The following is a 14,668-nucleotide window of genomic DNA, read 5'->3' on the forward strand; positions in this document are numbered from 1 at the left end:
AGCGGAAGCTTCCCTTTAAATACAGAGCGACCGAACGCACACAGAGCGCTAAACACTAGAGACTGACAAACAACTCACACGAATGGACTTCTGAGGTTTATGTGAACTGTAAGGCAACGTCCATTTTATCGGAGATCAAAATCAAACGTGTCCTATGCAGTTGAGCTCCACAAACATGGCTCTTAATCAGAACTACGGATAGGATGCGATGATCGCCCTCTCCCTCTCTTGTGTTTTGATTTATGTGACCTTATTATTCCACATAGCCGCCCAAGACCCGGAAGTTGTATTCCAGGGGTGGTGTACGGTTATCAGTGAGAGTGAAACGAAAGGGTTTGAGGCTAGTGTTCATTAGTACCCCCCTGTGTTAGGTATTGGTTGGGAAGGACGTGCAGCTGAAGGGTGAGAAAGGCCAAAACCAGAATGTTTATATGTGCACGGTGTGTGTGACATGACACCTGTCAAATTCTGCTCATTGCATTGATGTGAGTCTTTTTGTAACGGGAATCGAATAGTTTACTGTGACCATAATGAATGGGCAGCCACTTTCCAGAATGGTCCACAGATGAGAAGAGGAATTGATAGTTGCTGTAGGGAGTATGTGGGAGTCGCATTGGCTGGCTGTGATAGGAGTGCTCTGCATTTTCCGGCAGGACTCCCCGGTAGTGATTTAGTGTTTGGGTTGCGTGTAGCGTGTAAATGGCAGTCAGAAAGGGATATAGCGCTCTGATGGTCTCTCTCTGGCGGTAGCGGGACAGTATGATCTCCCATAGAGACAGAGGGGATCTGGCGCGGTTTTACACGGTCACTGATCCTAGAAGACACCAGAAGGGTTTCACCATATATAAAGTCACAGCCAGGGTAAGTCAATGTTTACCGTGTGGGGTGAAAGGACGATACTCTGGATTTTGGAACTAAATGGGAGGATTGTGGATTACTTGGAATTTTTTTTTCCATGTTTCTTCATTACGTGCAGCGCCGATAAAAGTCCTGCGGTAAGAAAAATGGCGAGAGTTCAAATATTCTACCGGTTACAGGGATGCGTCCGCGCCTTGGTCCGCGGGAGGTGGTGATTATTTGAGAAGTTTGCCTGGGGCGCCGTTAGCAAGGAGCCTTTCATTGGACGAGTCAACGTGTCAGATCTCTCATTCTGTGCATCATTGCGAGTGTAGGTTATGCTAAAGCGACAGTCCAGCCGCTGTAGTCGCTTAATAAGTATGATAGCGGAGTGGTTTCTTACTTAAAATGTACAGTATCCGTGATCCACCTTGTACATGCATGGAGGGATTCGGCAGCCCCCAGCTATATGGCTTGCAGGGGATGTGTTTTGCACATCTCTTTCCATGCAATATCTTCACCGCCAGTCAGTTTCTGCTCTGGTTTGGCAGGGGTTGTACCCGGGCAGTGTGGGGTCTAATGAGATGGTGTTAAGCTGCAACTAAAAGGGACACCCAGCCGTTATATGCACTTTAATGTGTCTGATAGCTGTGTTGGGGATTTACATTGTTATCTGTGTAGACCTCCATGCGCATGCTCGGGATGCAGCCCCGTTAATTTTAATGGAGCGCTTTGCTATGACTGATTGGCTGCTTCCAGCAAGAGGGCAGACAAAGGAGCAAATGCGTGTGGGGTGAATCCCCCCCGGGGCATTTACAAGGGGGACATCACAAAGAAACCACTCAGCTATCATGCGCATATGATGGCTGGGGTGTCCCTTTAATAAATTGCCCCCTGAAGCCAGTGATTTGACCCAAAGAGACGCTGTTTCAAAGATAAGATTTAAAGACCTGGATGCACACCGTTTACTTTTCCCTGTTGGTAACCGATTACTAAAGCTAAAAATTAGGCGGTCCGATCATTTCTTAGCGGGATGCTCACCTTTGGGGCGTACGATAAGATTGCCCTCCATGGGAAGTTAAGTACGTTGTGTTCCGGCTTAGTTTGGATGCCATACAAAAGAGAAATGATATTTGCCGTTTCCCTCTGGTCCCATCTGTCGTAGTAACACAATTAGAATGTGTATATCTAGTCTGATGCAACACAAGTGCTGCAGATAAAACCTATAATAAAATGAAGTCTCTCTAATTAACCCCCAGACAGAGCTTTCCCCAGAAGGCTGTGCCAAGCGTGTGTTACGTACTTGGTGTTAAAGGCAAATTGTGGGTCATATAAGATCATGCGTTGGAACAAATGGGGAAAAAAATTACCTGTATATGTCAAACCTCATATGGTTGGCATTTAAGGGGTCAATACTTCAAGAAAAGATGCTGTAGAACTTTTTTATTCAATTATTTAATGCAATAAAGTGACCTTAAATTTAGCTCTTCCAAATATATAATCTGCAACTGAATTCTTATCCTAACATTTAACCCATTTTCCTGCCTCCCGCAGCTTGTCGCAGGTGCCATTCATTTTATTTTTATGATACAGAGACGTCTTTCTATAAACCTCTGTGTGTCGCGTTTCGACTTCCAATTTTCTGCTCGCTGCCTTATTCATTTCTTTTATCTTTCTTTTTTCAGGTCGTGTCCCGAAAAAACCCTGAAGATGTCCAAGAGGTAACATTTATTAAAGGGAAATGTTCTCATTCCAGATTATTTATTATTATACCGTATACAGATATAATGAATCCTAATTCCCATACCTATATATTTCGAGATTATCATCTTTTCATATTCTTTTTGCTTTAGTAATAATAAAGAGAAAATCTTGGTAGTGCATGGTATTCGGACGCTGCCATCTTGCTGCTGCTTCGCCTTTATCCAATTACCTTCAGAATTAAATCTAAAATAATGTACTAACATATAAGGCCCCCCAAAACACTGCCCCCATAACACTGCTCCTCCATACATTTCTGCTCTCATAAACAAATACTCCTCTACTCTATACTTACGTTCTTCCCATGAGCTAAGGCTCTCCTCCTCACTTATCACTTTTCCCGTCTACAAGATTTCACTCTATCTGCCCCATATCTGCCCCATATCTGCCCCATATCTGCCCCATATCTGCCCCATATCTGCCCCATATCTGCCCCATATCTGCCCCATATCTGCCCCATATCTGCCCCATATCTGCCCCATATCTGCCCCATATCTGCCCCATATCTGCCCCATATCTGCGGAATCTACTTCCACCGAACCTTCAGCCTTCACCCTCCCTCCCAACATTCAAGAAACATCTCAAAACCCACTTCTTCAGAGAAGCCGCCCCATCTTAGCTGCTAGAACTTCCCTGTCACTGATACAACCCCCACACTACCTCTCACCCGTCTCTGTGCCTTATGTTTGTCACCCCATTTCCCTCTAGATTGTAAGCTTGTGGGCCGGGTTGTCTGTCCATTCTCGTCTTGTCAGACCCCCTGAATATATGTATTGTATTAAGCGCTGCGTAAAAGGTTGGCGCTATATGAAAAAGAGATAATAATTTTTCGATATGTTTGTTAAACCGAGATTCATCTTTTCCATGTTTGATGAAGCTGCTCAAATTATACATCGTTCTGTTCAGGAGAAGTAGAGCCTTCTTTTAAAATCATAGAATTATTATTAATAATGGAAGAAAAAATCAAATTATTCTTGCTAACATTTACTGTACTGTAGGTGCCGCAGCTGGACAATGACCTGATTTATGTTCAGCTGCATCTCCTGACTACATTTATACCCCGCATACGTAATTTTTATGTTCCAGAGGGCCACATGCATACTTTACATATTACCCCATATTACATATTTTTTAATACTATTGACTTAAGGGGCTTAGGAGTACTTTTAATATATGTTTTTCTTATAGTAGAAGAGCTAAGGGGCACTTTTTTAGGAACATTTTTTTTATTTTTATTTTCAACCCCCCCCCCCCTTTTTTTGAAAGGGGAGTAACTATTTTTCTCCCTCTCCTCCTCCTGACCTGTTTGTGCTGATCAAACTGTGATCAGCAAGCAGGGCTCCATAGTCCTGCATTGCGGAAAGACCCTGCGGAGCCTCTCCTGTCCTCAGCGGTGACACCTACCAGAAAGAAATGGCCGATCACGTGATCGACGCAGCTTGAATGGCGGTGTACCGGCACCTGAAAACACAAGATCAGTCGGCAGGACGTCGGCGATGCTGGCTTCAGCCAACAGGCAAGAGTCCAGCCTGTCAATGGACAGCCTGATCTCCCTGTAGCGCTAGAGAGATGTCCCTGCCGCTGCGACAAAGCCAGAACCTCCCGGTTTCTTGAGCCCAATAATAATTACAAACCTTCTCATTTACTCTGCATGTATATGTCCGAATGCCAATGAGATATGAGTACGAACAAAATACAAACGATATGCAGCGTTATTGTTCAGCTGGATTTTGAAACTTTCCGTATGGAATGTCCAGAATATGCCTTTTTTTGTTTCAAAGATGTCTAGACACATCACTGCAACTCGCTTATTATCCGCGACACGCAAATACGTTTCTTTTTTTTGTTATCAATGTTTTTTCTTTTGTATTTTAAGCTGACGTACCACTATTAGGTTTTTATGGTTATGTCTTCAGATCTTCATTTCAATATGTTTCCCCCCCCCCCCAGATAGTTACTTGGAAGAGATACAGCGACTTTAAGAAACTGCATAGAGATCTCTGGCAATTACACAAACTTCTCTTCAGACAGACCGAGCTGTTTCCGCCCTTCGCTAAAGCCAAGCTGTTTGGTAGGTGTTGTGTTTGCCTTGTCTTGTCTTTTTTTTTTTTCTGCCGCTAGGTTGTTTCTGGATAGGGATCAGCAGATGTATGGATCAAAACCTTTACATCTGCTGTCTCTGCCAGCATGCATGGCATCAGGGTGCAGCTTCACTGGAAAATAAATCATTTTCATATTATTTCTTCAGATGGGGTAACAGCAAGCAGGTAGAACCAACACATTTTAAGCATTTTGTTCGGCAAACTATATGTATTATCTCCGGTTTAACTGTTATTGCGGTGAATGCTGGCATGGTCCGGCTGATGCCTCCCCTCAAAGGGTTACCTGGCGGCGACCCTATGAGAAAGCTAAAGAAACATCTCCGATGAATATCTAGAAGGAGGCTTTTCATATTTGTGGTAAAAACCCTCTTTATGGGTTATTTTTTTATTACATTAAACAAACCTGAATGTAAAGGTTCTTACAGTTTCAAATAAACAATAAATGCCTGTGCTGCCATTCAAAAGTTTGGGGTCACTTAGCCGTTTTTAGGGAAAACAAGGAATTTTTGGCTGTAACATAATTGCGAAAAGGTTTTCAAACTGTCAATGAGCCTTTTAAACTTTGATTAGTGACCACAACTTGCCACTGGAACACAGGAGTGATGGGAGTGATAAAGGGCCATTGGAACACAGGAGTGATGGGAGTGATAAAGGGCCATTGGAACACAGGAGTGATGGGAGTGATAACCCCGTCTGCGCTGGATTTCTGATCCATTTCATGTTATTTTAATGGGCAAAATTAGCTTTTCGGAAGGTTCTAAGTGACCCCAAACTTTTGCGTACTAGTGTATTATACACTTTATATGTATGCGCATGCGTATCATTTTCCCACGGGTTTGTATGTTGTGAAAGTGCGCTGAAAGTTCCATCAAGCTTTTCTGTATATTTTGTATATTGGATTTATGCCTGCATTTCAAAGATTAAAAGATTATTATTGCAGACCGAAGCCTCAAAGAGAAACCGTAACAGCAGGTTTAATGTTTTTGTTTCAAAACATTGATTGTCCTCCTAAAACGACATGAAATGACTGATCATTTTGTGCCATGTTGATGAGCTTTTGTATGAATTGTTAAATTTTAATGTACAGCAACTGGATAAAGTACTGAAAAGAAGGCCATATAATATGAATATGATAAGCCGTTAACGTGCCGGATGTATATCTCTGTAATGTTCCTATACCGTAGCTTTCTGACATGTTTTAACACTTTAATAACTAATCAATCGCTTAACCAGGAAACGGCTTTTTCTAATTTGTAGGTTATAGGCAGTAAAGCCAAATACCTGCTTTTCTGTTACGGTGTTGTTTAGGTTTGTGTACCTCTCGGGGCTGTCTTTTTATTTAGGGAATTAATGGAAATGGGGATTTTTTGCAATTAGGACTCTATGTCGGATATAAAATCAAAAGGTCACTCAGTGCTATAAAAGTGGGCGGCTAGTTTTCTTATAATTATGTAATCATTTATAATAGCCAAGCCTATGTTTGATTCTCTGCTGCTTTAGATGTTGTTAAATGTTATTTAGTGCATTGTTTAAAATGTACGTGTAAGGGAAGCGCCGGTGGAATTTATGACCTGAATTCAACTCATATATATATATTTATTTATATTTATATTTTTTATTTATTATTATTTTATTTATATATATATATATATATATATATATATATATATATATATATATTTTATTCTTTTTTTTTAATATTGTTATATACTATATATATATAATAATAATAATAAAAAAATAAAAATAAATATATATATATATATATATATATATATATATAAAAAATAATAATAAATAAAAAAATATAAATAAATATATGTGTATATATATATATAATCTCTTGTGCTATTTCTTAGTATAGAAGATACACATGGCGACATGGTAAAGGTTTTGACGGAATGTACGGAGTAGTTTGTGTTTGACCCTTCCCTTTCTGCCCATGTTGCCCGATCGTCGTTACCTTCTCCTTCCCTGTAAGGAAAGGTTAGGAGAATTGAGAAAACTTCAGGACAGGAGAGGACGCTGGCTCTGCCGCATACATCGGTGTCTGTAGGTAAACACTTAAAGGAGATATAAAAAATAGAAAGAAAATGGGCTTTAATAATGTAATTATTGGAAATTGGTGCTTTGATGAAACTTGAAAATGAAACTTGTTGCTGACTGTTCATGCGCGTTTGACTATCATAGCGGAACTCTGATGTATGGATCCTGGGTTTAGCACATTTACGTCGGTGTATATCCCCTATGCCAAGTTCATGGTGGTCTGCATCTAGGTGCATTGAGACTATAGCTGGGTAGAATGCATTTGCTGCCTGTTTTTGGGGCGCAGGGATTAGAGTGATTTTGGGACAACATGTGTATTTAAAGGGACCGTTTACTCCTTAAGTACTTTAGTATACATTCTTCCAAAATGGGGGGGAAAAAGAGCACATTTACTTGAGGTAGAAACTGCAGCCCTGCTGCTGCAGCTGCTCTCACCCCCCATAGTCAACCGATTCTTGACGCTGATTGGTTTCAAGCAACCAATCATTGTCGGGAAAGCTCTCCTATTAAAACCCGTGGGAAAGCTTTCGGTACAGGCACACAAGGGTCTGAAGTGAACAGCGTTCTTTGAGCCAGCGATGGGGCTGACTGGGGGTAAATATAGCTCGTGCAACGGGCATTTAGCTGGGGGTAGAAGTGATATGGGGGGGGAATTCTGCAGAACCCCCCTCCCCACAACGAAAGGGACATGGCGATATGTAAAGCGGCCACTCAGCATTAACGTGCATATGACGGCTGAAGCGTCCCTCTAACGGAGCCTGAAAGCTCTGCGGACCCCCCCTGTCAGAGCGGCTGATCGGGGACTCGTGCTCCATTTTACCGATTAACCGAATGAACAGCCTGTATATAAATCATGGAGCGAGCAGAGTCCTGTAGCCTTTCTGCAGCCGCAGATGTTCATGTAATAGACGGCATTAAACAGAATACATCTTCATTTCATTTCCACATGCCTGTATAACCCCTCAAAGGCGTTCCTGCTTGACATCAGGTATATTGTAAATTGGTCTCTGTACAGGTTTTGGATGCAGAGGATTAGTAAAGGAATCTACCCCAAGCCGTGTACGATCTCTGATACCTTTGAGATGTATAGGTCACCGGCGGGGTGCTGAGAATTGTGCTGTAATAATAAAAAGCACGCGCCTTTTTTAGGAAGTTTAGAAACTGGTCTTATCACCTTAGCAACCAGTTCTCACTGATTGACCCATTATCTTGTTGCTATGGTGATAGTTGTAGCAAGTGCTAGGCTGAGCCTGCATCATGCATAGTTAAATAGGTGGGATTTTGAACTATGCATTATGCAGGATTAACGCCGGCGATCGTGCAAAAAAAAGGTTTTAGCTACCCTGCAAGCTCATGGGTTTTTATTTTTTTATTTTTTATGCCCCCCCCCCCCATCCATGGGGATGTCTGAGCATTCATGGCACGTTTAAATTAAAATTCAGGGTAGATGTATTCTGTTTCTGTACAACGTAATCAGCCATCAGCCCGTCGGTTTCTGTTGCACCGGTGTGTCTTAAAGGGACAGTTTAATGTCCCCGACACCCTGCTATGGAAAAATGCATATCAAAGTAGTCTGAGTAACCCTAGCCCTCTGTGAGCACTTCCTCCAAAACGAAGAAACACTATTCTTACCACTTTTTCTGGCAGGAAAGCTTTTTGGGAGAATGCATTAAAGGGCATGTGATGGCTGGAGTGTCCCTTTAATGTGTGTTAAATATATTATATATATATTTTAATGTGTGTTTATATATATATTTATTTTAATGTGTGTTATATATATATTTTAATGTCTGTTTTATATATATTATATATTTTTTGATGTGTGTTATATATATTATATATATTTTAATATGTGTTATATTGTTCATTTTAATGTTATTGTTAATTTTCACCGTCCTCTATTGTAACAGCTACAGAATCTGCTGGTGCTCTAGATAAAATGAAATATTAAGCCACATATATATGTAAATATATCCTCTAGATTGTAAGCTCCTTTGAGCAGGGCCCTCCTCACCTGTTGTCTCAAAGTCAATTTGTTATGTTGCATACTACTTGTTATGTCCTGTCCGCCCATTGTACAGCGCTACGGAATATGATGGCGCTATATAAAACAAATAAAAAAATAAATATATATATATATATATATATATATATATATATATATATATATAAAATTCCTTAGTAAATAACAGACTGTGTAGCCTGCACGGACCTGTAAGAACTCTCATCAGATATTTAGAAGGTGGTTGTATTTTCCTGAATTTGTGCCGGCCTCGTGTGATTTTTACCCTTTTGGTTGTGAAGACACACAGGGGTCGGTTCTCTGCCTGGGGAAAAGAATCCTTCGCACCGTAGCGGCTCATCGTTGGTTTAGTGCAGGGGTGGGCAATTAATTTTCCCATGGGGCCACATGAGAAATTGGAATGGTTTTAGAGGGCCAGACCTCTACAAACTACAAACTCCGAAGCCTTGTCCATTTTGTTAACTTATGTGCTGTTTAATAAAGTTATTCAAGCCTACGTCATTGGTAGAGGTGCTTGAATAAGTAAGGCCTGAATAACTATTAGCACAGCACAGAAGTGAACAAAATGAACAAGGCTTCGGAGTGCATACCGTATTTTTCGCTCTATAAGACGCACCTGCTGATAAGACGCACCTAGATTTTAGAGGAGAAAAAAAAGGAAAAAATATTTTGAGCTAAAAAATGGGCTAAAATATTTATTACAATAACTGAATAAGCTATGAACACAGTAAGACACACGCAGTAAGACACACACAGACACAGTAAGACACACACAGACACAGTAAGACACACACAGACACAGTGAGACACACACAGACACAGTGAGACACACACAGACACAGTGAGATACACACAGACACAGTGAGACACACACAGACACAGTGAGACACACACAGACACAGTGAGACACACACAGACACAGTAAGACACACACAGACACAGTGAGACACACACAGACACAGTAAGACACACACAGACACAGTGAGACACACACAGACACAGTGAGACACACACAGACACAGTGAGACACACACAGACACAGTGAGACACACACAGACACAGTAAGACACACACAGACACAGTGAGACACACACAGACACAGTAAGACACACACACACACAGACACAGTGAGACACACACAGACACAGTGAGACACACACAGACACAGTGAGACACACACAGACACAGTGAGACACACACAGACACAGTGAGACACACACAGACACAGTGAGATACACACACACACAGTAAGACACACACACACAAACACAGTAAGACACACACACACAGTAAGACCTCCCTCCCTAACCCCCCTTCTCAGTATCTCCCCTCTAACTCCCTAACCCCCCCTTCTCAGTATCTCCCCTCTAACTCCCTAACCCCCCCTTCTCAGGATCCCCCCCCCCCCGCCCCGGTCACTTACCTTAAACTCCTGTGTTGGAAGCGTGAGGCGTTTGTCTCGGGTGCCGGCGCTTCACTGCTGATCGCCGGCGTCTGACGTCATATGCCGGCGCCCAGCGTAAAGCGCCGGCACCCGAGACAAACGCTTCCAACACAGGAGTTTAAGGTAAGTGACCGGGGCGGGGGGGGACACCGGACTCATTGGTGAGTCACCAGGACACTCTTTGCGGGCCGGTCCGAGCTATTCAGCGGGCCGGATGTGGCCCGCGGGCCGTGCTTTGCCCAGGTCTGGTTTAGTGATTCTCTGCCGTGTTTGCTTAATGTATTTTGTTCCCACGCGCACTAAAAACAAAACACCCGGAGTTTAAACCCAGAACACGAATGTTATTAGGAAAGCGATGCGATCTCGCCGTGTCGCCACATTGTTTTCCTTCTGAAAGCGTTGCTTACGCTGGGGTCTTTCCAGCCGGCCCGTTGGAAAGCCTCCGCAGGAGGTGCGGGTTGGAAGGCTGTGATAACGCGCCCCTTGTTATCAGTTCCTCGCTTGTGTCTATTACCGGTCAAATCCGAGCTCCACGTTACAGTATCTGTAAAACAACACATGCAAAAAATGTATTATTATTCCATTTTAGTCTTGGGGGAATAATCCGCATGTTATTACAGGTTAATATTATCATTTTTTTTGTAGGGCACCTATGGATTTGGCAGTGCCACAACATCGGTCATTACCGTCCTCGTTAAAAATGTACGCATTATTTATTTGACCAAAGGAATAAGCTACTAAAATGTTTAAAAGGATTTTCATTTTTTATTTATTTTATATTTATTTGTGTCGGTTTATCGTCATCCCAACCTTGAATTTATTATTCTAATGCGATTTGGAGCCGTCATCTCCGCTTTCCTTCTGATTTCTGTGCCAATTACTGACAAATATACAACGTATCAGACGATCAGAAGAAAGGTCAGGTTCGCGATGGTAAATATTACGCCGGCAATGCAATGCAACGCTCCAGGCGTCGTATCCATATGATCGCTGAGAGGTCCTTTAAATCTTTGGTGTCCACCTTGCTAATGCATGGCGGGGATTACACATTCACACTTTCATTGCGCCCCCCCCCCGGGATATTCCGTGTAGGAAATGTGTTCGGCCGAACACTTCTCGCTACACGTGATCCACCGCCTGCCAATCAGTGGATCGGGGTCTATTGAGAACTTTGGGTCTTACCCCTAAGGTAAGCACAATTATTCTTTAGTGCATTCATTGTTTGGGGGGCTTCCTGGGACACTGGGCTGTCCCTTTAATTAATAATAAAAAAAAAAGGGACACCCTATCCTTGTCTATACTTCCCATTAAAATTCAACCAATTGCTCTTTGCTGTAAAAATGCATCCTCATTATTAGATATTATATTCTGTATCCTAATTAAATACATAGAATTCTAAGCGATCTCACTTATTTCCAGGTTCTAAGTAATTTTCCACCTCCCATCTGTTATCTGTAATCTTGTCGTATTCTTTTATAAAACAACAAAAACATAACTACGTCTTTGGACTAAAGTTTTGGTTTGACAAAAGAATACACGCGATTAGCCAATATTCATTAAGTTACAACAAAGCAATCTGTCGTATTCTGTTATACGGTCGCTTTTGTAATATAATTTCTTTACCGCAGGGATAATGGGAGGACTAGATGGGCCGAAAGGTTCTTATCTGTTGTGTTTATTCTGTTTCTGTACAATGTTTCAGCCAGCAGGGGGCAGTGTTCTCTAGCAGAAAAGAATGTCACTGGCAATACACACAGTCTCTCCTAAATCAGCTAAATGATCATATTATGGTGTGAGCTCCTTTTTTCAGTAATTCCTCCTTATTTGCTTTGAAATTAAAGTATCCCAAACAGTGAAATACTACAGTGATGAGGTGCTGAATCTTTCACGCTGAAAAATATTTGACTTGGGTGCATGTATAAATCACAATTTGGAAATCAAGTCGGAATGGTGGAGCATGTCCTTGGCTTCTACAGATTTTGCTCCATTTTACTGTATTTTAATTATTATTCTTAACGTTTAAAGTTTCTTGTTCCATGCATTTCCTGCATGTTGGGCTGTGTTAGAATGTATTAGAGATGTAAAATTTCCAGGAATTTTTAAGCCATGGGAAAAAAAATAAATGGAAAATTTTAATTCAAAGTGGAGTAGTTTTACAAATTTTAAATGATTTTGTTACCCTGCGAGCATGAAATTCAGTATATATATATATATATATAAGTATCATGCTTGAAATAAAAGTACAGCTTTTTCAGTAAATAAACTAAATTTGCTTTTTAAAACTTTATATTTTGTTGCAAATGAAACTATCTGTATATGATAAGAAGATTTCAGCTATACATGAGAACAAGTAAGCCCTTATTTCCTTCAAATGCAACAAAATAAATAAAGAAACCCTCAACACAAAAAAACCCCAAAAGATCTCCTCTAATCCCTCTACATGGATTGGAGGGGGAGAGTGATCACAATCGCCCAATCAGATTTGCTCCAATTGCAGGTGAAAAAATAAGTGGCATTATTTGTGCCGGTCGGATGTGGACATGCTGCGTCTTTCATAAAGGCCTTCATGTAAAATAGTATAAATGCCATCATTTATCATTGTAAAATTTTGTTTCAATTTTTCCGGGAAAAAAATGGCTTTGGAAAAAATAAAACTTTCTTTCTCCCCATATTATATATATATATATATATATATATATATATATATATATATATATATATATATATATATATATATATATATATATATATATATATATTTTTTTTTTTTAAATTATTATTATTTTTTTTTTTTACTTTTGCTAACGTTGCTTTGAAAACTATAATCTTGGGGTGAACATGTTCCTCTGGCAGAGTTTTCCATTCTCCTTTCCCCGGCCCTCTCCAATAAATCTCTGGAATCTTTGCGAACCTTCTGCTGTGGAAACAATGGTGGGTGGGGAGAGCCCTCCAACAAACCCGTATCTCCAGGTCGCATACAGCTACACATTGGTGGGGGCTTTAAGGGGAACCCCTACGCCTTTTTTCAAATATTCAGTTGAAATAAAATGCATTTCCAATGGCGTCCTCATCGAAGAATCGCGTGGCCTCATTGCGGTTTAACCCTTTCAGTGCCAGAGACTGAGGCCGTAAACGATGCATAAAATCGGCTTAAAGAGCCGATCTAATGTCCCCGATAACCCATTATAGAAGAATGCATATTAAAGTACTTTATTAATGATTTAATAAGCATTCTTGGAAAAGGGATCTCACTTTGGGTGGAAGCTGCAGCTCACTTGCGTTTCCTACATGGAGTTGACAGGAGGACGGGGAAAAAGCGCATGGGGAGGATTCTGTAGAGGCAAGGGAGGCACGGCTCTCAATACCAATCATGCTCCATAAAGGGAGCTGTATCTCCATAAACATCGGTCGGCCGCTATCGTGGCATACTTTCAATAAATACAATAATAATATATTTGGCATTTGGGAATTTTGCAGATCTTTCATTGAGATTAGCATAAAACAGACTTGATATCTAGATAAGGTCCAACTTTCTAACCAGTCTTTTGTGTTCCAGGGAGGTTTGATGAGGCCGTAATTGAAGAGAGGCGACAATGTGCCGAGGACTTACTCCAGTTTTCCGCTAACATCCCAGCGCTCTACAGCAGCAGTCAGTTTGAGGACTTCTTCAAGGTGATTTATCATGCTTTGTAAAGTTGTCCGATTGAAGTGTTTAATGATCTATGTCCCATGTTTAGCGTGACTTGTACATTAGCTACGACTGTTGGGAGCAGTGGAGTTATCTGGAGGAATATCTACAATAAGCACACGCTTTCCGACACTTCAAACGGCCAGAGGGACACTCGTTTTAGAAGATGTGGCTTTGATAAAACTTTTTTAGTGACTTTCCGACCTATTGCTAGCTACTTATATATTCTGAGCTCCTAGAAAAGAGGAGCCAGCATGGGTCCCAGGAGGGACTGTGTCTCCTGAAGAAGGACACTGGGGGGAGGTGAAGTAAGACTGTCTAAAGTGTTTCACAATATTTTCTTACCCCTAGGGTGGAGAAGTGCATGATGGGTCAGATCTGATTGGTCCGGCTGAGCCATTTACAGATTTTACAGACAGTCTGTCTGACTGTAGCTCTGATGGTGAGTTCTTGTTCATTCATCTGCTGTTTAGGTTTTTACTTGCAAGGCCTATGTGTCTGATATAGAATGAAATATAACCTTTCAGGCCGGGGGGGTTTCATATTTTTTTCATATATTTTTGGCATTTTTACCATAATTCTCCTTTTGCATATTTGATGAACCTGCACAAATTATATATCATTTAGCTTAGGAGAAGTAGAGCCTTCTTTTAAAATCATAGTAATATATAAAACATTAGTGATAATGCATAAAATATAGGCTAAAATAAAAAAAAAATGTTCTTTTATTCTGTAAAGGCCACAGCTGAACAATGACCCAATTTATG

General features: G+C 41.0%; 1 protein-coding gene across 1 annotated transcript in view; it reads left to right on the forward strand.

Moving 5' to 3' along the window:
* The first annotated feature begins 759 nt into the window (after positions 1–759).
* LOC149303108 (inactive ribosomal protein S6 kinase delta-1-like) overlaps positions 760–14,668 on the forward strand; it is a 60,010-nt gene continuing 46,101 nt past the window's right edge. The window contains exons 1-5 of the mRNA XM_089481327.1: positions 760–861; positions 2,523–2,558; positions 4,549–4,669; positions 13,770–13,885; positions 14,253–14,343. Coding sequence (XP_089337453.1) covers positions 760–861; positions 2,523–2,558; positions 4,549–4,669; positions 13,770–13,885; positions 14,253–14,343 — 466 coding nt within the window. The remainder of the gene's footprint in view (positions 862–2,522; positions 2,559–4,548; positions 4,670–13,769; positions 13,886–14,252; positions 14,344–14,668) is intronic.

Source organism: Sceloporus occidentalis, unplaced genomic scaffold, assembly GCF_023333645.1.
Source record: "Sceloporus occidentalis isolate IW3139 unplaced genomic scaffold, rSceOcc1.0.p SCAF_15, whole genome shotgun sequence".
In the NCBI taxonomy this organism is placed as follows: Eukaryota; Metazoa; Chordata; class Lepidosauria; order Squamata; family Phrynosomatidae; genus Sceloporus; species Sceloporus occidentalis.